This window comes from Pteropus vampyrus, unplaced genomic scaffold, assembly GCF_000151845.1.
Source record: "Pteropus vampyrus isolate Shadow unplaced genomic scaffold, Pvam_2.0 Scaffold30, whole genome shotgun sequence".
NCBI classification, from domain to species: Eukaryota; Metazoa; Chordata; class Mammalia; order Chiroptera; family Pteropodidae; genus Pteropus; species Pteropus vampyrus.
The window spans coordinates 7,538,428-7,563,974 of NW_011888811.1; the positions used below are offsets into that span (position 1 = coordinate 7,538,428).

At 41.3% G+C, this 25,547-nt stretch overlaps 2 protein-coding genes and 1 long non-coding RNA gene across 4 annotated transcripts in view; all 3 read right to left on the reverse strand.

The window, feature by feature from the left end:
* Positions 1–99, reverse strand: part of LOC111737700 — a 1,543-nt gene extending 1,444 nt beyond the window's left edge. Inside the window, exon 1 of the long non-coding RNA XR_002779519.1 lies at positions 22–99. This is a non-coding gene — a long non-coding RNA (uncharacterized LOC111737700). The remainder of the gene's footprint in view (positions 1–21) is intronic.
* TTC1 (tetratricopeptide repeat domain 1) overlaps positions 1–6,475 on the reverse strand; it is a 34,300-nt gene extending 27,825 nt beyond the window's left edge. Inside the window, exons 1-2 of one of the 2 annotated variants that reach the window (XM_011356719.2) lie at positions 6,289–6,475; positions 4,938–5,294 (exon numbers count right to left, since the gene is read on the reverse strand). In XM_011356719.2, coding sequence (XP_011355021.1) covers positions 4,938–5,267 — 330 coding nt within the window. In that variant the 5' untranslated portion in view covers positions 5,268–5,294; positions 6,289–6,475. The other variant, XM_023528616.1, reaches the window with a different exon arrangement.
* LOC105289901 overlaps positions 6,285–25,547 on the reverse strand; it is a 20,250-nt gene continuing 987 nt past the window's right edge. Inside the window, exons 2-3 of the mRNA XM_023528650.1 lie at positions 25,456–25,547; positions 6,285–6,509 (exon numbers count right to left, since the gene is read on the reverse strand). Coding sequence (XP_023384418.1) covers positions 6,285–6,509; positions 25,456–25,547 — 317 coding nt within the window. The remainder of the gene's footprint in view (positions 6,510–25,455) is intronic.

Genomic DNA, 25,547 nt, shown 5'->3' on the forward strand with positions numbered 1-25,547 from the left:
AAGCATTTGCTGAAATGCCACCTTTCCAGAGAGGCCTTTCCTGACCAGCCAATCTAGTAGTCTTCCCCATCCATTCAAACTCCACCCTTTCATCATTTTATTTTATTTTTTTTCTCCCAACTAGAATATACCTATAAGAGAAAAGAAACGCTGTCTTGTTCACCACTGTATCCCTAAGGGCTGTAAACAATGCCTAGCATGTGGGACAAATGCAAATATTTCTTGAATAAATGAATGAGATAAAATCTCTAACTTGTAAACTATTTAATGAAGAAGGGTCATGTGGCAAGGTCCCATGATGGTGCTCCTCAAATTTGAGTTGTTTCCATAAGAATTACCAAGAGTATTTATATATGAGGCCTAAGAACTCCCTCGTGATTTTTACACGACTGCAGCCACTATAGCACAGTATATTCTATAGATCCTAATAGTAGAAACATCTTTATATCACATTATAGCACTAACTCTCATCTCCTACCAGATCGGTCCTTCACCTCAGCCACGCCTTTGAGAATGGCTTATTTGCTTTACAGACCTAGTACATTTGAAACATCAGCTAAAATCCCATTCCTCTGGGTAGTCATATTCACATAAGTTTTCACAAATAGTTAAGAACTGTTGCACGTGGGTGTGAGCACACACACACACGCAAAGCTTGCCTTAAGAAATTTTACCTGTTTTTACCAAATCTTAACTTCCTTCTTGCTCCATTATTCTTGATTTGTGAGTTCTGCTGAGAACTGGCACTGAGCTGAGCCTGGATTATCTTCTCAGCCACAGGGCAAGTCAAGTCAGCTTGAATAGCAATAACATAGTTTAGCTATTGATACTTGCTTCTGCCCCAGGAGAAACATTTAGCAATCCACAGATCCTATGACAACACTTCTTTCCCAAATCCTCCAAGGTCAGCATTATCTGCCTTTTTTGGTTAACGGCCCATGGTTCAAGTTTTTATTTATTTATATTCTCAAAATGAATAACTATTTTGTTGCTGATTATAAATCTAACACATGCTTACTATTAAATAGCAAATATTACAAACTTGTATTAAATATAAATAAAAATTCATCAATAATCACACTTCTCAAGGCTATTCATTTTTATAATTTGGTATTTCGCCTTCCAAGCTTTTATGTACAAAAACAAATTTTCATATAGGTTTTTAACTTAATGAATCATCACTGACTGTTCTATAACCTAACATCTCATGTGTGTCTCCTCTACTTTCAATACTCACACTGAACACTTCTGTGACCAGACGTGTAGGAATTTCTGCAGACCATGCAACTCCGACTCTACAGAGGACACCAGCTGGTGTCCTAAAATTTATCTCAGTTCTGACACTACCTACTTGGAAAAAGCATCAAATCCCACAGGTTAAAGGTTCAGTCCCACAAGAATGGCCTCACCCTACCCCGACTTCAGAAGCCAACTGTAAGTCCGGGTTGTCACCTCTGCTGTTGACCCATCGGCTATAAACCGAAGGTCCCCATGATCTCCTCCTCAGGTTCACTTAATTTGCTAGAGCAGCTCACAAAACTCAGGAAAACAGTTCACTTACTAGATTACTAGTTTATAACGGATATAACTCAGGAACAGTTAGGTGGAAGAGATGCACAGGACAAGGTATGTGGGCAGTGGCACTGAATTTACATGCCCTCTGGGTGTGTCACCCTCCTAGCATCTCCACTGTTCACCAACCTGGAAGCTCTCTGAACCCCATCCTTTTGGGTTTTCATGTTAGCTTTATCATGTAAGTATGACTGATTAAATCACAGGCCATCACTGATTAACTCAATCTCCAGCCCTCTTTTCTCTCCATAGAAGTGGGGTGGTGGGGTGGGCTGAAAGTTCCAAACTGACAACCAGACCTCATCCTTAGGGGTTTTCCAAAAGTCACTCCATTAACAGTAACTCAGGTGTAGTTGAAACGGGCTTGTTATGAATATCAAAATACAGCTTTATCTTTTACTATTTAGGAAATTCTAAGGGTTTTAGAAACTCTGTGCCAGGAACTAGACAAACACCAAATATTTATTTCTCATTACAAATCATATGATCAAATAGGCTTAATTCATTTAATATTACATTTTCCATTTCAGTGCTAAGATTTATCTGTTTTAAATGACTGCATAATATACTATTGCAAAAATATGGCAAAAATGTTCAACATCATTTCCAAAATTATGAATGATGCTGCAACACATCTTTATATAAACATCTGTGCATATCTCTAATAACTTCCTTAATATAAATGACTAGAAGAAAATCAGAGGTTTAAAGCTATGCTGTTTAATATGGTACTCACTAGCCACATTTGACAATTAACTAAAATGAAAAAATTTAAAATTCAGTTCCTCAGCTACACTAGCCACATTTCAAGTGCTCAACAGCCAGATGACTGTTAAAACATGGTAGCCGGTGGCCAGTGCCTACCATATTAGACAGTGTAGATATAGAACATCTCCATCATTGCAGAAGGTTCTATTGAGAGCCTGGGTCAAAAGAAAAATTCATATAAAAATTGATACCTGTATCCCACAGAAATGATGTAGCAACATAAACTCCCAACATAACTTCCTGTATCATCATCTTGTCAACATCAGATTAATATTCTGATCTGATAGATGAGACATGTTTTAATTTGCATTTAAATTATTAGGGAGGCTGAAAGTCTTTTCACATTTTTCAGCCATCTGTGGGTCTTTATTGTTGAATTGTCTGAACTTTGTCTATTTTGGAAGAATCAAGTTTAAAGCTATCCTGTTCCTAATGACCTATAAAACCAATATGTACAGCAGAGACAGTTCTTCATCTGTTTTGCTGGTTTTTTAATAACTTCACAAAGATATTTACCGAAACAGCATAAAAATGGCTCACAGAGCAGTACCATAGTTAGCTAAAGGCAGTCTGCACTCTCATGGGCAGTTTCCTTACAGTGCAGCTAGTGGTTTACATTTCTGTAACAATGGCTTTCACTGCAGCATGTTATTTCTATGAGCTATTGCAACAATTTTCAAATTAAGCTTTGAAAACATATGGGTTGATAGACAAAACAGAAAATATTTACAATTTAAAAGTGAGTGTACTTATATGAAAGTCTGAAACAGGAAAAACCAACCTATGAGATTAGAATCAGAACAGTGGTTCCCTGGATTGGTGGGGCTGAGGAGAAGGAATGAATGGTGACCCACACAAAGGGAGTTTCTGGCATGATGGAAATGTTTTCTTTCTTGATAGAGGTGTGAGTTACACAGAAGCATGGAGCTGTCAAAAGTCACTGAACTGTACACATTAGAACTTAGAGAGTGTTTTACTATATGTATATTATGTCTCAATTTTTAAAAGGTAGGAAAAGTTTAAAAAAGTATTGTGCTGTTTAGAACATTCAACTTATAGGCAATAAAAATAATTTTAAATATTTATAGAACTTAAAATGTGATTTCCTGGCCAGGAGACAAAAAACATTTTGCTAAACTGAGAATGGGGTGCCAGAACTATACAGCACTTGAGCCAAACCACTCAACTGTCATGCCAATGGCACTGCAGAAAATATCAAGGCAAAATACATTACAGCATCAGAAAAGCAATGCTAACATCTTAACAGACATTTTTCTATAAAGCCTGCACCAGTGATGTGAAAGCTGAATGGAACACTTTCTGGAAAGATCCTTTCCTGACGTTATTGACAGCACTTAATTTTCTAAGCCATTTCTACTGAGGCAGTTTATGAACTCGGCTCATTTTTGCTCTTTATCCTCCTCTTCTGGTGGCACACACTAGCACAAGAGCTAACACGTGCATGTTAAAATCAATAGATTTAATAATGAACAGTGCCTAAGGAGCGACGAAGAGATGTTCCCCCTCATCTCACGCTACCTCCTCACTCCACTGGCACTGAGCATTTATTATTTCAGCTCCATTACCAATCTGTTACAACCTATTCAGCAAATAAGCTCTTCAGATGCTAAGCTACAAATCTCATTCAATTCTTTGCAGACAAACTCAGATATTCCAACTCTTCAGACAACTTTGTTTTTGATGTCAAAAAGAATAATATGTGGTGGGCACCAAGATGTCTGTCTCCAAAAGCGAAGGCTTGCCCAGTTAAGGATGCGGCCCAGAGGCCAAAAGGCAGGAAGGTGTACATTTCATGTTATCTACTTTGTAGGAAGATGGCTGTTTTTGTTATTAAATTCTACATTATACTTTTTTTTTGGCTTTGGAATCAAACAGATCTGCGTTTGAGAATCAGTTCTGCTATTTATTAGATGTGTGATCTTGGGCAAATTACTTTACCACTTTGAGCCCTGTTCTCTTATGTGGAATACTAACAGTATATGTCTTATAAGGCATATTGTGAAGATTAAATGAAAACATAAGTAACATTTTAAGTTCAGTGGCTGGCACATTATAGGCGCTTAAATAATAGCTGCTATCATATATAAATCTGTTCTATGAGAATGTTACGTAAATGAAACAGGCCCCAGTCACTGACTTCTGTAATCAAACCACCACCAGGATATTTAGGAAGGCATTTTTTGTTAGCAAGGGATTAACATAAACAGCTAGCATTCAATAATTCTAAAGTCTAACCAAAAAACATCCATTACAGGAATTTCACCAAACAGCCATGGATAAGGTCATTAAAAAAGCTATGAGGTGTGTGTGTATTTTAGAAAATAATTACACAAGATGAACATAAGAACTCAGTGTTCACAGAAAAAGAAATTTCTTTGCTAAGCAGACACACTCAATGCTTCCCTGTCATGCTAATGATTAATCTCAGATCCATCACTACTAAGGCAATAAGGACACAGAAGGGCAAGTTACTCTCTACCACAGATGAAGTGGTCGATGATACAGCGTCAGCAACATTTACCCACTTTCAAAAGCAGTGTATATTGCAGATCATGCACAAGAAATAAAATATTTACCTGTTTCTCTTCATCTGGCATGTTTTTTTCCAGTTCTATTAGATATTCTTCATCTAGTTCAGAGGAATTCACATCATCAGGTTTGTTCTCAACCTTGTCCACTCCTGATTCCTCCTTCTCAAATGAGGCGATGCAGTCATGAAAGTGCTCCTCTTCTCCCTGGTCCTCCTGCGGCTGGGCCTCAGCACCCCTGAGCAGCTTGCTCTGAGACTGGTGATCTTTGGGATTAGAATCTGGAGGGCAAGCACACTCTGCTTCCTGGGGATCTGTAACTTTCAAGCCATTGAACAGATCCTCTGGAACCCTACAGTTTTCTGACTTCTCCCCCATGCTGAATCAGTGAGGGAGAAGTTGGCTCTGGAAAAAGAGAAAACACGTTAGTTAACAGTGCTTATATTAAAAAAAAAAAAAAAAATCCCACCTATCATGCCTTGACATATATGTTATGGTAAGACAATAAATAACGCCAAGTCATTTTAACTGATACCCCTTTCAGAACTTCTTATAAGCAACAAAACAGACTAATTGTAATGATTCTTCCACTTTCTACTGCTTGCATTTTGTCGGAATAGCAAAAAACAGGCAGAAGCTAAAAGAATGGCAAGATAAACGAAGTGGCCATAATCTTTATTCAGAATAGTCAGGTCGTATATAAGAAACTATATCCTGTTTTTTCAGCACCACCACATGAAGGTCAAGAATGAGTTTCTGGTGGAGCTCAAAATGCAATCTATGCCGGAACATTGACCATTAACTTCATTCAAGTCCGTGTGATACAACCACGCAGGTTACAGTGGAAGGGGACCCCAAGCGCTGATAGTTCTAATCAGGACGCCCGTCGGGGTCAGAATCAGGCACTAAAAGAGTGGTTCTCAACCTTAGCTACACAACGTAACACTTGGGACCCTTTAGCAAGTACTGCTGCCCAATTTTATCCTTCGCAGCTTCCGATTCATTGGTCTGACGCCTAGCTAAGGCATCTGTATTTTTAAAAAGGCATCCCAGGTGATTCTAATGAGCAGCCAATTGAGAACCACTGCGGCAGAAGCCGAGTCAGACCGTCAGCAGCCCCACCCCTCCGGTCGCAGCAAAATCACGCCAATGACCCTTGTGTCGCGACAAGAGCCCGAACTCGCCCCAGCTTGTCCCAAGAAAACTTAAAATAGCAAGATCCTAGTACGGAGACTTCGCCTCCACAGCAATGTTTTGTTTCTCTCCGCTCCCAAGTCTACTGGAAGAACGTGGGAATTGGAAGCCCAGGATTAAGAAGGGGCCACCCAACGCTTCCCAACAGTTCGTGCCCTGGCTACGTCCCTCACCGTCAACGAGATAGACCCAAGTGGCTACTCACAGCTTCACAGACCCTGTCTTCTTCACCTTCCTAGCCGGAGATCCTTTACTTCCGTTCAGTGATGTGCACTTCCGTCGGCGCCGACCAATGGCGTCGCTGTTGGCAAAGCATCCTGGGAAATGTAGTGGGACCCTCGGAGGGCGTCGCTGGCGCTGTGTGACGTCATTGTACGGACTGAAATACGGGTGACGGTTGCTGTCTTGGGTTACGGCCAGCCTCCGCTTTGGCATACAGGAAAAATGAAAAGAGAAAGGCTGTCTCTATGGTGTTTCTTTTATTCCTTAACTCTGACTTCTCTCATGCTAGCAATGTATAGAAGAATCCTGAAGCATAAGTCTTGTCCAAAAATAAATATTTCCCTCTAATGATTCTCAAAGTGTGCCTTTCAAGGGGTTCACCGCTAGATCAAAATAATTTTCATAATAATACTAAGTCGTTATTTGCCTTTTCCGTACTCCTCTCTCCTGAACGTTCCGTAGTTTTCCAGAGGCTCTGTGTCATGTGATAGCACAATCAATTGAGTGCAGGAGCTATGAGAATCCAGCTGTCTTCTAGTACGCCAGATTTGCGAAATGTAAAAAACAGTGCCACTCTTCTCAGTATATATCTTTTGTTTTGGAAAACAGTTATTCATAAAAAATATATTAGCATATAATGGGTCTATTATCTTAAATGAGTTATTTAAATTCTAATTTCTAATACAGTAGATATTGATAGGCATAACCCACATAAACAAAAGCGTTTTGTGGTCCTCAATAATATTTAAGAATATTAAGAGGTCCTGGAACCAAAAGCAAATTGTTGCCCTATCCATTCATTCAAGAAATGTTTATTAAATGTTTATTAGACCCCAGGCATTGTGCTGGGAATACAGAATTGAGATATCCCTTAAGGTATCCAGACAGGTAACCAGTAATGACAGCAGGGTATTAATTAGTTTTCTGTACTTCACAGAACCTATTTCCCAGATAGCTGGAGAGACTTTAGGAAGTATATCAAACTTCTTTTTTGAATTTATGTGTAAATGAGGTTATGCATACAGTTGTATTTTTGTGTAAGTCAAAACCTTTAAAATAGTAAAAGTAAACATTGAAAATATATGAAAAATTTTGAAACCTTTTAGTATTTTTTAAATACAGCAATAACTTCAAAAATGTAAGTGGTTAGGTCTCTTATGACCTGTAAGAAGTCCTATTAATTAAATCTTAGTGTAATAGAAAAGCTGTGAATTTTGGAGCAACATAAATAATAAACTCAAGTCACAACATCAGCTTTTTTACTTTACTAGTTGTTCGACTTTGGGTGATAATTCTAGTAGCTAACATTTATTATGTGCTTATCAGGTTATATATACTGTGAGAAATGATTTAGGTGGATTATTTATTTGAATTCTAATCCTAGCTCTGCCACTTGACTAGCTGTGTAACTTTGGGGCAAATCACTCAATGCTTCTGAACTTTGATATATAAATTTACCTCATATGTAGAAATTGGGATGAGTAACAATGGTACCTCCCTTTCAAGTTTATTGGGAAAAAGCAGTGATGTAATCTAGAAGGAGCACAGGTCTTTGCACATAGTGTTTAATGAATGTTGGAGACAATAACATGTGACAGGCCTTATGACAGTAGCTGAGTACTGGAAACCAAATAAGACACAGTCCCTGGTCACCCCAGTTCAGGAGCTCACAGGCTGGTGGGGAGTGAGAAAGAAAAAGAAACTACTGAGCCTTAAAGATAGAAATCCTTTCTCTTTATAGCAAGAAGAACCAATATCCAATTGGTCCAGGTTGGTAGGTCTTCACTAATAAGACACAGACATACCTCAGAGATACTGTGGGTTCGGTTTCAGAGTACCTCAATAAAGCAAGTTAGAATCTTTTTACTGGTGGCGGGTCTTGCCTTCAATTTGTAAAAAAACCACAACACCTGTGATGTGCGATAAAACAAGGTATGCCTGTATTCGAGTTAGGCTGTTGAAAGAGGAATAGTTTATTAAGAGGAAGAACACGGGGGAGGCTGAAAGACATCATGAAAATACCAGGAGCATTTTGCAGAATGTTATTCTTATTTGGAAATGATTTAGATAATCACTAAATATTTATGATTTAGTTTAACTTAGTATAAACGTTTATCTTATTTACATTTATTTACATTACTTGCTTTCAACAATTATGCTTGAATTAGACATTAAATAGCTCATCATCTCAAGTTATTTTTCTCATTGACAAGTTTTGTAACAGATACGGCCTGAACTTATTTCATCAGTAAACCCAGGTAGAGAAAGTTGTGCATTTACTTGCATTACACTCACTTCTGACAACTCTGAAGAAATGCCTGTTTTTATTAAACTGACAAACTTAAAGCAGCCTTTTATTTATCAGATTATCCCAGATCATGTGAACTTGAAAAACATGGAGGTTAGTTTTTATATTTCCGAGAGTATACTTAATTTATATAGTGCCTGTTTGTCTTTAAATCAATAGAGTTTTTTACAAATTAATTTTGGTAATATATATATATATTCCAAGGTAGGAAAAGTATCACATGTCTATAACAGCATACATAGACACACATAAATATACTGGCAGACAGAGATCTTTGAAAAATTTTAGTCATGTCTCAGGTACCAAACTTAAAAGAATAGTTAGATCCAAATTGTGTTTCTGGCTGATGGACTAAGACTACCTGCTCAGATGCCCAGAGTCTTTTACTGAAGATATTTATTTGTGTGGTAAGGATCTTTTTAGTGCCGTTTTTGGAGTCGTTTAGTCTTTAAGAAGCTTCTGCATACCAAATAATACATTCCATTATCTCCCAGGGGTTTGAGAGTCTCTTTACAAGAGTGACCCTTAAGACGGACTTATCTAAAACAAAGTTTGCCCAGAATTGCCATTACAATTCCAAATTATCCTGAAATTCACACATTTTTCCAAAAAGGCACAACATCCTGGTCCAAAAACAGGGTGGAACGTATCTTGCATTTGGAGACCCTAAAACCATTTATCGATGAGGGGCCCTGTTTTCCAACAGCTATTCCAAAACACTAGGAATCATGTCTCCCCTCTTTCGAGCAGGATGGGTGACTTGCCTAGAAACTTCAATAGAAACAGACACCAGAAAACAAAACAGAAACAGAAAGCTAATATGCGCAATAAAGTTGGAGAGCTCAGAAGGCACAGAGAGCCAAGGGAGACTCACCCAAGAACTCCACGTTGGTAAGAGAGTAGTGAGCAAAAAGGGCTCCGTGGGTACCAGCACCTGGTTTGCTTACTGGCCTTGGGAGTGCAAGGGTTCATCTTCTTTGGATCATGTGTCATGAAATGTCAAAGGTTCAGAAACAGCCAAAGTAAAAACCATGAATCACTGAAGTAGTAACTAGTAAAAATGTACGGTGCACACACCCAGAAGACAGCTTGCAACCTGGGAGCACTGAAACCAGAACAGAATGAGGCTCGGGGTACACTGTTATAAAGCAGCCTACACGGTGAGAAGGCAGTGACTGTTTACTCTTCCCAGTGATTAGCAATAAGCTAAATTAATGACTAAACTGGTTTTGTCTGCTCAAGGAATCTTCAAGGCTGGTCTCCATTTGATTTTGATTTTAACAATAAGTAGCTGGATGTTGCTGAAGTGTAGAGCACAAAGCAAGACACAAATTTCTACAGCTGGAAGCTGACCAATTAGTTCCTTGAACCACGGAGATTTTGCCTCTTAGTGCTTACAGGCACTCTGTAAGAGGAAAAGAAAGGATTCTCCTCTAGAGGGCAGTTCTGTTGTTATTTTCCCAAGGCCAAGACCATGTGTCTTGTTTACATTGGTAAGGGGTCTGTGAACATCCTGTTATCACATGGATGAAGACTCCTCTTTCCAGAATTTATGGTAATTCAGTGCTCTGATGAATTGCATAAAGAGATTTAGAGACTACTAGAATTACTCTATAGGATTGTTGTAAGAATTAAACGGTGTCATGGCTTATCTAAAACACAGAAAGTGAAGTGCTTGAGAAAGAAAAAAAATAAGTTTACTATCAACAGTTCTTAGCACAATAAGTGCTCAATAAACATTTGCTGTTATTGTAACTATTATTTTAATGAAGGCCCCGCAGTGTTACTACTATTATGATCAATTATCAAAGTAATGGTAATGTGATTGTTACCAGTGTTACTAATGATAATAAATAGTATTATTAATAGTGATAATATTTACGAAGCTTTCATTCACACACCCCAGACGGGACAGAGCACCAGATTTATTGAAAGAATGAAAGCTGAACATGAATGAATGAAGAATGAATGAATGCTAGGCATCATTCTAGATCTTGTGGTGGGTATAGCAATAAATCAAGAGAGAGCAAAGAAACCATTTTCTCTTTGTTTTTTTTTTCTGGGGGTACAGCTGGGTGATTTCTTGGTGGCACATGCCTATCCCTCAATTGGTAAGGAGCTGCCCACTTGGTCTGTGGCCAGTTCTGAGCTGGACTAGGGAGAGGTGAGCATGGCAGGAAATAATGGAGGAAACAAGAGAAGGAGCCTTATACTCACGGGTGGTCCTTCGAGACAACAGGATGGCTGTCCAGCATGGTGACTGAGAGTGTAGGTTCTGTGGTCAGACTGCTTGGTTTTGAATCCCTGCTCTGCCTCTTAGTAGCTGTGTGACCTGATCTTGGACAAGTCACTGTACCTTGATACCTACCTCAGAAGGTTTCATGAGCTTAAATGAGATAACAAACCTAAACTACTCTGTACAGATCTGGCATAAACTTTAACTTAAAATAAATTACTTTGTGCAGAATTTGCAGGCAGAGATAGAAATCACCTCTGCCTCCCCAGTGACTTATTATGCATACAATGTGGTAAACTTTTGGGAGGCTCTGTGCATCTACGCTCCCTGGAGCTAGAGATTTAATAAATCTATGCGAGGCTGACTCAGTCCTTTCTGTGCCCAAAGTGGATGTATTAATACCGCGAGGCTTACTGAGCCTGGCTTTGGGAATAAAGCTTTTGCACTCTGGGATGTATTCTTTGCCTTCTCTTAGAGTTGGGGTGGCTGAACTTGCCAAAGCAGGTCCAGTATCCAGGAATAGTCAGGGATGCTGAAGAATTCCTTGAGGAATGATATGTATGAAAAATGCTTAAAAGATGTAAAGCCAGTATTCCTATAGTGTCCTAAAAGATGCTATTTTTCTTTATTCTTTCCCATTTCCAGTCTTCAAATTGAGATTTCTGATAGGAGACATAACCAAGAGTTAACATTCTGTGCATTTAAACGTCTAGATTTCCATTTTCCCTAGATCAGCATGTCTAATAGCAATACGATATGTGCCACATATGTAATTTTAAATTCTCTAGTAGCAGCATTACAAACAGTAAAAGGAGTGAAATTAATATAAATAATATTTTATTTAACCAAGTATGTCCAAAATATTATCATTTAAACAGGTAATCAATATAAAAATCATTAATAGAATATTTTACATTTTCTTTTTCATATCAAGCCTCTGGGATCATGTGCGTATACTACTGTTACACCACGTCTCACCTTGGACTTTAAACTTTCACCAAAAAGACCTGAATCTGTACTCAAATTTCATAAAATGTATAGTTAAAAAAGTAGATTCATATATTCAAGTTTTTTGAAATATACTTTTAAAAGACTGAATCAAATATTTGTTTTTAAATATAAATTTAGTTTAAAATGAAAATAAACTAGAAATTTAAGTCCATGGTTGCAACTTGCCATGTTTCAAATGCTCAACAGCCAGATGAAGCTGGCATCTGCTGTATGAGATGGGACAGGCTTAGACTTTCCAGAACAACAGCTAACGAACAATCACAGAGAACTTACATGTGACCAGGGTCGTATTCATTACTTCGCATTTGTAATTGCAGGTAATCTTTACAACAATACTGGCATCCCTGCATTCAGTCTTGTTTCCTGTAATGTTTTCACCATTCAGTAACTGGCCGGATCTTTTTCAAACATGAATTCTGTACAAGTCTTTACTGTTTTCATTGGCTTTTCACTCTGATTAGAATAAAATCTAAAATTCCTTATCGTGACCCATAGGCACATGTGGTCTGGTCTCTGCCCACCTGTCTGACCTCATCTTGGACCACTTTCCCTCTTGGATGCTTTGCTACCGTCTGTTCCTAAAACAATGTTTCCTCCATTTCCAGACCTCTGCCTCACGCTGTTAACAGCCCTGGCCGTGGTTTGCTCATTCTTCAGGTCTCGTCTCAATATCACGTTAGTAGCTTACTCTATTATTTCACTCTGTACATCTCCTTTATGTCATTCATCACATCTATAGCAATCTTGAGTATTTATGTACTCAGTTATTACAATTCCTTCTACTGGAATGTAAGGGCCACAAGGATTGAAATGTTGTCTGTCTTCTTTGCTGTGAAATCCTAGAGCCTAGCACAGTGTCTGGCGCACAACAGGAATTCAACTGTTGTATACATAGATGACACCAGTAAGTATTATTACAAATTATGATAAGACCGAGGCTCAGTTTTCTCCAAGGTCACACAGCTATTAGAACAGATCAAGGACATAAAGCCAGGTCTAACTACAAGGTCTATGTTTTTCTAAAGAACAAAAGAGGTGGGCAGATGTGGTAACCTTAACTGCAGAAAGCAGAAGTGGCCTTTGAAGGTGATCTATATCTATGAAAACACAGATAGCTGTGTTCTTGGCAGGAAAACTCAGCAGTTTTTCAGTGTCAAGTAAATGGCTGAGAGCCTGGTTAAAGACAAGACCTTTAAGGTTGGTGATGGATGGATGAAGTTTCTATATAAAATGGAGACTGACAGCCTTGGAGCAGTCATCCAGAGGACTGCCAGGACAAGCATCTGCACCCCTAGCCTGGCTACCCAACCCCCCTTGCCCTCAACCTTGGGACCAAGAAAGGAAATTTGTGCCCCAACCACAAATGGAATGACTGAGCTAGCACATTTTTTACCCTGGGACTCATCAGCTGGACAGAGCAATTTAGTCTGAATTAGGGAACATACTTCCAACCTTCGCTTTTCTATATTAAATGTCGATGCCTATTTTAAAGTATAAAGCATCGTGTTCGTGATGTACAAATCTTTGCAAGGTTAGGCAGTGGGCCAGTTTTGGTCCAGCAGGTGGCAAGGGTATGAGTCAGAAGAAAAAGAAGCCAGTTGGGTGTCAAGCACTGTGCTAAACATTTTCATCTGTCATTCCCCTCACGGAATCCTCCCAGGCTCCCTTTAAGGCAGGGGTCTCCAACCCCTGGAGCTGGACCGCTACCAGTCTGTGGCTTGTTAGGAAATGGGTCACACAGCAGGAGGGGATAGGAAAACATCAGCATTTCTGGGAAACGGGGCTAAAGTTGAATAACTTAATAAAACTCAGCATTTACTTTAGAACTTCAGAGGCCGACGCTTTGTAATTGAATATGCGTAAGCTCTGCATTTGAGAGTGCTTAACATAGATTACTTTGGTTTCCTAGCAGCTCTGAGCTAGACAAAGCATGCATTATTCCCATTTTTCAGAAGAGAAAACTGAGAGCTGGGGGAAATTGAGAGATGAAGGGACTTGCTCAGGATAACCATGAGAGCTAGTGGCAGAGTTTCATCGACAGCCAGGGGGGCAAAGGGATCTCATAGCCCAAGAGTTTGTCTCATTTGTTCCATGGGCTCCTTTGGCAGTTCGCTGAAACGTATTCCTTCTTAGAGAAATGTTTTTTAGTGCACAAGACAAAGCATATAGGTTTATAAAGAAAATAAATTATATTGAAATAAGTTCCTATTTGTGAGATATATGTATAATCACATTAAATATGGTAGATGTAATAACTACCATAATTTTGAGGTAGGCATGAGCAAAAACAACATTTTAACATATCTGAACAACTTATAGTAAACTATAAAAAAACTGACATATTTTTGGTGAAAAAAATCACAGATTCTGCTAATATTATGGTTACCTACATTCATAAGAGAAGAAAATGCTACACTTCGATTAGAGGTTAGTGAAAATAAGAACACAATATTTCTCCCCATCCAAATTCATGACCCTGCCCTTTGAATTTTATCCACGGCCTCACAGAGGTCTGCAGACCCCAAGTTAAGAGCTCTTTACCTAGTTCATTCCCTCATAAAACAAATGAGGGACCTGAGGGCAGAGAGGCAAATTGATTTATCTAGGATTACTTAGAGGGATAATAGCAGAGATTAAACTAGAACTCAGGGGTTGAAAAGACCTTCCCTAAAGGGCTGTTATGAAAGATACATGCAATAATACGTGCAAATGCTTAATCCAATGTCAGGCACACAGCAGTCACCCCGCAGACACAGTAGAAGCACATAGATGGGACTTTCTAGAAATCTCCTTAAAAGGGGGATGGAGTCAGCTGTATGTGCCTTTTGCCCTTGTCCCTTTCCTCTTCCTGCCTGGAAGAGGGACCTTATGGCCACTTAAGAAAGACGGGTGGGCAAACATTAGAAGGGACATTGGTCTTTCTTGACACTACAGAGCTGCTACACTATCCCTGGGCTGCCTACCTTTAGGCTTCTGACGTGACAGAAAAAAAAATCTTCTGCCTTGTCCAAGCCACTGTTACTTGTGTTCTGTTATGTGCAGCCAAACTCACTCCTTGACTGACATACACCTCTTCCTGGCTGGGCGACTGACCTTCTCTGAGCTTTTCATATATAAGAGCAGCATTTAAGGTTTTTTAAATGGCAAGACTTAGAGGATACAAAGGACTTAATGTAGTGCCTGGCACATTGAAAAGCAGCTGTTATTATATTGTTTCAGTGCATTGCAGCTCAGTGCACTTTCTACCATGTTGGCTCACAGCTTCAAAACCTCACATGCAGCCTCAAAATTCCTTCCCCTGACCCCAGCCTGCTCTGGCCTCAGCTCTGGTACACATGCCTCCACTCCAATTCAGCCTTGATTAAATGCTTATCATGTCTCACGGAAAGGAACAGTTTATGAAAATGCTGACAGAGACAGGACACCTAATAATTAGTGGCTAACGACCACAGACAGGGAGGCAATTAGGAGGTTTATATAAATCCAAGGACTAAAGAAACTTCTCATTTGTTCCTCAGATTTTTTGCATAAGCCCCCGACATGTTATTTCTGCCAGCAATGCTGCCTTCACAGGAAGAGTATGGGGTGAGAAGTGGCTGGAGAGGTTGTGGGGGGCTGCGAAGGACCTTCAGACTCCAAAGGCCCCCCAGCCTGCTCCCTGCTCCAGTGGCCACTCTGTTGGACCCTCTGCCATCAAAGCTGGGGACCCTTGGGGCTGGTGCAGGGTGTACGTAAGCCCCACAGGCCTTAGGAGGGGCCAAGGGGTAAGGACAGTAGAAGTTCCTAAGGATACGTCTGGCCTGCGGCCTTGTCACAGGACAGTGCTATTTCCCCACCGAGGCATTTTCTTTTCCTTATCACCGGGGGATTGGGGACCACTTGGCATGCTAATGCCTGCAAACTAGGCTTCCTGGGGGCCTAGAAGTGAGGCACATGACTCAACACTCAGGGCAGGTTGGCTTAGGTAGATGTACTGGGCAGGCTGAAATGTGGCCCCCCTTCCAGTTAATACCCTGTATCATCATCACCATCTTTTAAAATAACACTATTTAAAAATTCAGGTAGAAAAACAGGACTAACTTGGAACTCAGTACCACTCCCCAGATATGATTTTAACAACAATGTGCTGTGTATCCTATCCTGCCAGAAGATGTCCATACTCTGACCGTCGTGGACTGAATTGTGTCTCCCTCCCAAATCATATGTTAAGGCCCTAACTCCCCATGTGACTGTATTTGGAGACAGAGCCTATAAGAAGGTTATGGAGGTTATAGGACATCATAAGGGTAGGGCTCTAACCTAACAGGACCGATGTCCTTACAAGAAGAGGAAGAGGCACCAGGGATACACTCTCCCAGAGAAAAGGTCATGTGAGGACACAGTGAGGAGGTGGCCACCTGCAAGCCAGTGAGAGAGGCCTTGTAGGAACTAGCCATGCTGACATCTTGATCAGCCTCCAGAACTGAGAGAAAATTAATTTTTATTCTTTAAGCCACCCAACCCGTGGCATTTTGTTACAGCAGCCTGAGCTGACTAATACGCTGATTTAATTATGGAAGTACAGGAGCAAGACAATTTATCAAAACATTACACTGTGCTTAACCTCTCTGTTTTTCTTTCCTCCTTTTACCAAGGAGTCAGTCAGCTTTTGCAATTCCTTAGCTCAGGGTGGCCAACGTGCCCCCTTCTGGAGGATGAGGTGGGATTTGGGAGGCTGTGAGATTGACCAGGCATTCTTTTTGTTGTCTGTCCATCCTTTCCCCTGCAGGGAGTTCTGGGATGGAGTCACAGTAAATCCCCAACTGCCCGCAGGGTCATCCCAAAAGGCCTTGGACCAGAAGCCAGCTCCTTTCTCCTCAGCTTTAATTTCCAAACCGTAAGCTTCCCAGTTCCATTACAGGGACACAGTGACAGGGCAGGGTGCACGAGGGCTGGGACGGTCTGAGTTCTTAGCCAGAACTTTGTCTGTAGCCTATAATTTCTCAAAGTTTTCTGGGCTATAGCTCCCAAGAAGTAACAGCAGTAATTGAACAGTGTGCTATTTCCCCAAACTTCAGTCATTAGCATACCCACAACATGATCTTTGCTATTTCTGTGGTTCTCTACTATTGACATACATTTAAAATAATTTCAACCTTTTTCATTTAATAAAATTTATAGTAAAAGGAAAATTTTCTGCCATCAACATAAAGTACCATTGCCACTTGCTCTGAAGAGTTTTCGGTAAAAGTAAATACAATGAAAACAAACAAACAAAAAAAACCAGTATTATTAACTTTGAGCTCTGAGATTGCCTGCCTAAGGCTCTGAGCCTGAGGTCTAGTATCACTTTACTTAAGTATATATAAAAGAGAGAGATTGGCAAGTGTTAAGAGATTTACTAGCACCAAAGTGAGACTTTTGACCTGATATAATCACAAGGAGTAAAAAAGACAAAAGAGAGTACTTTCTCATTTTACAGTTCAGTATTATTGCCTATGCAGTGGTTCAGTTAAATCATCCTACAGGTAGGCAGAGGGCAAAGAACACTACCTGAGCAGTTACAGCATCTTAAAAAATTAGGATCAGAAGGGCACGATGAGATCAACCTCCTTCTAGCATAAAGGAAGGAACTAGGGCCACACATAGGGGAGATGAGGACAAACTGTCTTTTAAATTTTTCATTGTAGTAAAATACACATAACGTAAAAGTCACTATCAGTGACATTTAGTACATTCAAAATGTTGCACGACCATCACTGCTGTCTAGTTTCAGAACATTGTCGTCACCCGCAAAGAAACTGTGGACCCATTATCACCCCTCCCCACGGCCCCTCCTCTCAGCCCTGGCAACCACTAATCTGCTTTTTGTCTCTATGGATTTGCTGACTCTAGATAATTCACATAAATGGAATCATACAATATGTGTCTGGCTTCATACAATATGGGATCATACAATATGTGTCTGGCTTCTTTCGCTCAGCATGATGTTTTCAAGGTTCGTCTATGTTGTAGCATGTTTTCGTTTGAGTTCCTGTTTTCGGTTCTTTGGAGAACGTACCTGGGAGTGGAATCGCTGGGTCACATGGTCATTTTAGGTTTAACTTATTGAGGAACTGCCAGCCCATTTTCTATAGGGGCTGCACCATTTTACATTCCCATCAACAATGTTCAAGGTTTCCGATTTCTCCTCAATATCTCCAAAACCTGTTATTTTCCGTTTTTTTTTTCTGTTTCATTTTTGTTGTTTTAAATTACAGTCATTTTAGTGAGGAGGATTAACAAACTCTCCATTCCTTCTCTAATCCATTCTCTAACCAGTAGCCAGATTAATCTTTCCAAAATGCACATCTGATCACGTCACCTACCTTTTTGCTCTCAATTTCTTAGGATGAAGGTGAAGACACATCCAAAGCCCACAAGACCCTGCATGGCCTGGCCCCTGCCAGCCTTTCGATCAGCACCATCCACAATGGCCTTTCAGAAAGCATCTTCTTGCGAGACCCTGTTCCCATTGCCTGGAATGCTCCCTCCCACCCATATGAAACTCAGCTCCAGCTCTATCCCCTCAGAAAAGCCACCCTTCCTGCCCCCATCACCCCCAACTAGGCCAGAGGCCTGGTTATCAGCTCTTAGAGCATGGTGCACCTCTCCTCCATAGCGCTTACCCCCGTCTGCAGTTATATATTTATTCATGTCATTATTTGATTCTACAGGAGAGCTCCACCTACTCTGCTCACAGAACAGAGCCAGCCAATAAGTGGCTTGAACTTGGAGCAACTGTCTCTTGCCTTCTCAGTGATGGCCTGCATCAATTTCCTTTCTCTTCATTCCTTAGCTCAAAGACCAACTGTTCCTCCCCACAAGCCTAATGGAGTAAGTAGCCTTATCTGCAGGGTTTGCTGTCTTCTTAAATTAAAAAATTACTTATAGGGCAATAAAAAGCATGAACTATAAAATTAAAAATTGATAACTTACAGTTCATTAAAATTATATATATCTGTTCTACAAAAGACACTGTTAAAGAAATGAAAAGACAAGACATAAACTGGGAGAAAATACTTGCAGAGATGTCAAAAGAATTGGACCTGAAATAGAGAACTTTAACAACTCAATGAGATTAACACAAACAATAAAAATGAGCAAAAGATTCAGACATGTGACCAAAGATGTACAGAAGGCAAATAAACACATGAAAAAAAATGTTCCATATTATTAGTTATTAGGGAAATGTAAATCAAAGCCACAATAAGATATCATCTCACACCCATTCGGATGGTTACTACAAAAAAAAACTAATAATAATAACATCAGGAAATAACAAGTGCTGGTGAGGATGTGGAGAAATTGGAACTCTTTGCACTGTGGATGGGAATGTGAAATGGCACGGCCACTATGGAAAACAGTATGGCAGTTCCTTAAATACTTAAACATAGAATTACCATATGATTCAGCAATTCCAGTTCTGGGTATCGGACTCAAAGAATTGAGAGCAGGCTCTCGAAGGGATATTTTTACACTCACGTTCAATAGTGGCACTATTCAGAAAAGTCAAAAGGTGGAAGCAATCCAAATATCCATCAACAAAAGAATGGATAAACAAAACGTGGTATATACATACAATGGAATATTTTTCAGTCTTAGAAAGGAAGGAAATCCTGCCACATGCTACGACATGGATGAACCTTGAGGACTTTGTGTTAGGTGAAATAATCCAGTCACAAAAAAGACAAAAATACCATATATGAGGCAGCTAGAGTAGTCAAACTCATAGAAACAGAAAGTAGACAGTGGTTGCCAGGGGCAGGGTGGGGAGGTGGAGGGTGGATGAGGTGTCGTGATTTAATGGGTACAGCATTCCAGTTTTGCAAGATGAAAACATTCTGGAGGTTGGTTATGCAACAACGTAAAATGTGAATATATTTAATGCTATTGAACTGTATGCTTAAAATGTTTATGATGGTAAATTTTATGTTATGTGTATCTTATCACAATTAAAAAACCCGTTACTTGCGTACTTTAGGAATATATTATCTGTGTAAAAAATCCAAAAACCGGGAGATAGGAAATACATGAAATAAAAAGAGAAAAATGTTCCCGCTCCTCTCTACCTTCCTGGTACTCTCACCCTGTTCCTCTGGGACTCACACAAATGAATACTTTGAAAATATGTCTACATGGAACGAAACTATATGTGTGGTCAGGTAATCTGCCTTTTCCATAGTATCCACCACATTTTAGAGATGTTTCCACATCACTACGTACGGAGTGACCTCATTCTTTCTAACCACTGCACATTTTTCACAGCATGGATGTGCACAACTTACTTTAGCATTTCTCTCTGGATGGACAGTCACGTCGTTTATGTTCTCCCCTTCTACAGACAATGCTGCAGAAAGCATCCTTGTACATCTTCATGCACCCATAGGTGTGTCTCTGTGGGCCAGAGGCCCACGAGTGCTCTGCAGAAGGAATGTTCATTTAAAATGTTTTAGATGTTGCCTTCTAAAATGTCTGTGCTAGCTCGCACCATATCCCAGCACTATGTGAGCTTGCCTTCGTCTCTATATTCCCAAAAGATTATCAATTTAAAAAATATTTCCTGCTGTGTTTTCAGAGGCCTCCAGAACACCTTTTCCTACTGACCCAGTGGCCAACCGGCTCGGCTGTGTTCCTGTGGGTGCTCCGCCCTTCCCCTCCACTTCGCCTTTCCAAATCCTTCTAGGTGGGCTGCAGTCCCCCCTCTTCAGCAGTCTTCCCGGATGCTCCTGCCTCACCTGGCTGCACATTGCACTGCTTGTTCAATGTCACCTGTTTCATAATCTGGAGCTTTTTAGATTATCTCACCAAAATGTCACCAATGGCAGGGGAGAGCGGAAGCATAACTTAGAATATCTGGAAGGCACAACTGCAAGGGGCTATAGGGAGAGGAAAATCTCATTGAAGTCCTTGTTTTATCTTAAAATTCTAGTTTTATACAGGTATGCCTTGTGCTTGGCTTTACTGCACTTCACAGGTGTTGTATTTTTTACAAATCGAAGGCAAGACCCTCCACCAGCAAGAAGATTACAGCTTGGTTTATTGTGATACTCGCTTTATTGAGGTGGTCTGGAACCAAACTTGCAATATCGCTGAGGTATGCCTGAATTAAAAATGTGTTAAATCTTGTCTCATCCAGTAAAACTGATCTCGAGCAAGTGCCCCTCATTTACCCTATAGCTTTGCGGAGTCCCTGGCACATCTCTATATAGCCCAGGTTGAAAAATGCAATCTGAATTTTATCTTCCCCACTAGCCCCAAAGCTCTCCAGAAAGGGGACTTAGACGTAGACTCACCACGCCAGCACAGGGGAGAAGTTCAGTAAACCCACTTCCTCAGTGTTAGGTGCATTTTCTGTCTCTTTGATCTGTCACCTCCTGGAGATGAGGAGGGCCAGTGATATAGAGATATTCAGCACTGAAAAGGACTGTGGGTATGGGGTCTCTTACCACTTTTAGGGTCTGCTAACTTGTATAATAGTTTCCTGTTGCTGCTGAAACAAATCACTACAAATTAAGTGGCATAAAACAACACAAATGTATTCACTTACAGTTCTGGAGGTTGGAAGCCTGAAAACAGTTTCACTGGGTCAAAGTCAAGGTGACAGCAGTTCCTCCTGGCAGCTCTAGGGGAGAATCTGTTTCCTTGTCTTTTCCAGCTTCTAGAGGCTGCCTATATTTTTTGGCTCACGTCCCCCTTCCCCTATCTCCAAAGTCAGCAACGCAGTATCTTAAAACGTCTTTATTTCCATCTTTTCCTGTCTGTCGTCACATTGCCTTCTGTCTGTCTCTGACTCCTGTGTTCCTCTTATTATAATGACTCTTGTGATTATATTGAGTCCACCAGGATAATCCATCTTAATCTCCTCATTTCAAGATCTTTAACTTGATCACATCCATAAAGTCCCTTTTGCTATATAGGGTAACATTTACAAGTCTGGGAATTAGGAGGTGGACATATTTGGAGGCCATTATTTGGCCTCATGCAAGGTCCATGAAGAAGAAGGGACATGTCTGTCTGGTCACCACTTATCACCAATAGCTTGCATGTTGCTTGGCACATGGTCCACAGGTTATAAAAATAGTAGACTCGTGAAATCTATACACCCCTTCCAGAACAATGTAGAGGCGCTACATTCTGCATAATATTTTAGGGGGTCCCAGATCCCCTGAAGCCAACACATAGCCCCAAGTTAAGCATCTCTAACCCAGGTTTCTAGAAGTCTGGCTGCAGCTGAAACACCAGTGTGGGGTTCAGAGGAAGCAGGCAGAGCAGCGCCGGCTGAATTGCAAAACAACTTTGCTCCTTAACACGTCTATCACCTAGGTGCGTTGGCCAGCAGGTGGCGCCCGGGTCCGCCTCAACGCCGAGCTTGCCCCACTCCGAGCACCTGCTCAGGGGAAGGGGACGTGGAACGGTCTCGGTCACTGCAGTGTCTAAAGAACTGTTTCCCAGTCTCTGCACGTACCGAGGAAGGATGTCGGGCTCCGGGCGGCGAGGAGCAGCCCCGGCAGGCTTCGTCTTTGCTGTGCACAGCCGGAGACGCCGCGGTGCCCGCGCGCTACGCGGGCAAGAAAGACCCCCCGCACCTGGACGCCCACTGCGCCCCCACTCGGGGATCGGCGATCAGAGCTCCGGGCAGTGGAAGAAAACAGAACCCTAACGCCAGATATGTATGAGCCTGCTAAAGGAGGAAATTGAAACCGCCGGTGTGATTTAAAAGGCATGAAAACCGCCGGTGTGATTTAAAAGGCATGAAAACAGGCTTCCTGAGCTTCTTACACCAACCACCACCCTTGTAACCCCAGGCCTGGCTCCTTCCTCGATGGAGGCAGGAACGAGGATGTCAACAGTCGGGGACGTCAGGGCCAGATGAGAGGGTTCCTTTCTCTGAGGCTATCCCGGGTTTAAGGCAGAGGGCAGGCATGAGTCACACCTGGTGCTATCAGGCCCGCGGGGAGAGAGGAAGCATCTCTTCCAACTCAGTGTTTAGCAAAGTGGATCCCAGAGACAGTAGGCCCTGTAGGGGATCTCTAGGGGGGTAAAACCTGGTCCTTTTCCTGACGAGGTGCATGCTGAAGTACAGTGCTTCTCAAAATGTGGTCTAAGAACCGTCTGGCTCATTGCTAAAAATGCAGATTCCTGGGCTTTCCTTCCACCTACTAAATCAGCTGGAGAAAAGCCCGAGGTGGCTAAGTGGGTCTGTATTTTTAAAAAGCCCCTGAGTGGTTCTTCTACTCTCTGAGTTTGAGAACCACAGGTCCAGCTCTTGGTACCAAAAGCTCTTATTTAGTTCAGATGTAAGAGCTGAGCATCCTCCTCCTCCCAAAGGTGACTAGCCCTAGTTCCAGCACTCAGAGTGCAAATTAGGTCATATCATATGAATAACTAATATTTCTGGCGAGTAGCCCCCACCTATCAAACCTCAGGCCCTCTCAGAAAGTCTCCCCACGTTTCTGGGAGCCTCTGTGAGTTCCTTTTCTCCCACCACCTCTGTAAATAACTGCTTCCTGCAAGTTGCACGAAAGAGTAGCCACACGTGTAACCACTACAGGTCAATCTCCTCGTAAGTCCCGAGCTCGCTGCCTCCATTGGGGCCATGTCCCAGGCCTCTCAGAGCTGCAACCCCTCAGGGGCCTGATGGACATGTCCTCCCTTCAGGGCTCACAGTGCCCAAACCATGCTTTGTTCCAAGCGCAATGCTCCTGTTTCTAAGTCAGGCTCAGATTTTGTCACCAGGGCATCCGATGCCTCTTGACATCTCCCTGGAGGTGTTTCCGAGTGGTGGAGGAGAGGGAAATCCTGCTCGGGGTGGATAGGTCAGAGCCCAGGGCTGGGCAGCAGAGCCATCCTGTTGGGATGGGGGAATCCTGCTGTGGTGGAAAAGCGCCTTCCTGAAAAACCTGCTGAGCTCGTCTTAGGACCAGGTGGGAAGGGAAGGAAGCAGGCTGCTTCAACCCTGAACGCTGCAGCAGAGGCTGCCTCACAGATCCTGCTCTTTGTGAGCTTGTGAGGGGTGACCTGGAGCTGCATTTGCTGTGTGCACTGGGCCCTCCACACCTGGCTGAATCACGTGAGTTTCATCCTTCAGGTGTGCGCAGGATCCCATGCAGAGCATCTCGTACTGATTCACCCTTTGGATGGGGATCGATTGGACATTTAGATAGTGAGATTGGATGATATTTTGTGATTTTCATTCATGTTTCTGCCCTCACCCACCCCTTTCCTTTCATTCAAGCAGGCAGCAGGCTTTGTGCCTCAAAGCTTCAATGAGTGAGGAGTGAATAGAGAGAAAAGCAGAAGCTTGTGAGGTTTCTTGGCTTTTGTTTTCTAAAAGCCCAAGGCCAGAGAGAGGGCGGAGTTGGGGGGCATTATACTAAGTGAAATAAGCCAGACACAGAAAGACAAATACTGCATGACCTTACTTCCCCATCTGTGGAAGCTAGAAACACTGACTCATAAAAGCAGAGTAGTAGAATGGTGGGTGCCAGTGGCTGGGGGTAGGGGAAACGGGGAGAGTTATCAAAGAGTACAAAGTTTCAGTTATGCAGGATGAATAATCTCCGGAGACCTAAGTACAATATGGTTACTATAGTTAATAGCACTGTTTTCTATAGTTGGAATTTGCTGAGACTAGATCTTAAATTTTCTCACCACAAAATAAAAGGTAACTAAGTGAGATGATGGATATGTTAATTTGTTTGAGTGTGGTAATCTCAGTTCACAATGCATATGTATATCAAAGCATCACATTGTAACCTTCAATATATACAATTTTTGTTAGTTATACCTCAAAAAAGCTGGGGGAAAAACAATCAGACACAAAGCACATCCCTTCCTAGTCCATTTCCTATTCTTTTCTGTAATGCCCTCTGTCTATTTTGCAAGTCAAGGCCAGAAGGTGCCAGACCTCAGATCTTGCCCAGCATTTCATCAGCCCTGTCAAGAGAGAATGAACACTTTTTGGGCACCAGTTAAGTGCTAGGGGGAACAGCTATGAACATGAATTCAGGGTCAGACTGTCTAAGTAGAAATCTTAGGTCTTCCCTTACTTTCTAGTTATCTGTTGTGGTGTAACAAACTCATAACTTTTGTTAAATTTCACTGTACTTTCAGCTTGGGTTGATCACCTCTTTGAGTAACACGTTTCTTCCCTCTTTAGGACACAGAATTCTTTAACTGTCATAAACTTACATCTTTCTTATGGTGGACCCTGAGTCCTAAAACCCTGGAACCTGATGAATAACACCAACTGTGTTTTGTCTCTTTATTCAGATTTTCTAAACTTCATATATCAAAGTAAAGACTAGAATAATTAATACCTCTACTAATAGCTACTGTTTCTTGGATGATGTCCAAATGACTTGCATGGTATTGTTTTACCCTCACAGTCTCTTTCGATCCTCTTAATTTGCCTACAAAATAGATACCATTATTATCCTTATTTTATCATTAAGGAAACTGAGGTTTAGATCTATGTCACGAGTTGCCCAAAGTCACACAGCTACTAAATGGCAGAGGTGGGATTTGAGCCGAGATCTGAAGAATTGACTATTCCATCTTTCCAAACCACTTACCTCTGTGGTTGGCAGATGTATTGCTGTACAGGCCTCAGTTGTGACAAATGATCCAACAGTGTTTGGGGGCTGGAGAGAATAAAGTAGGGTGC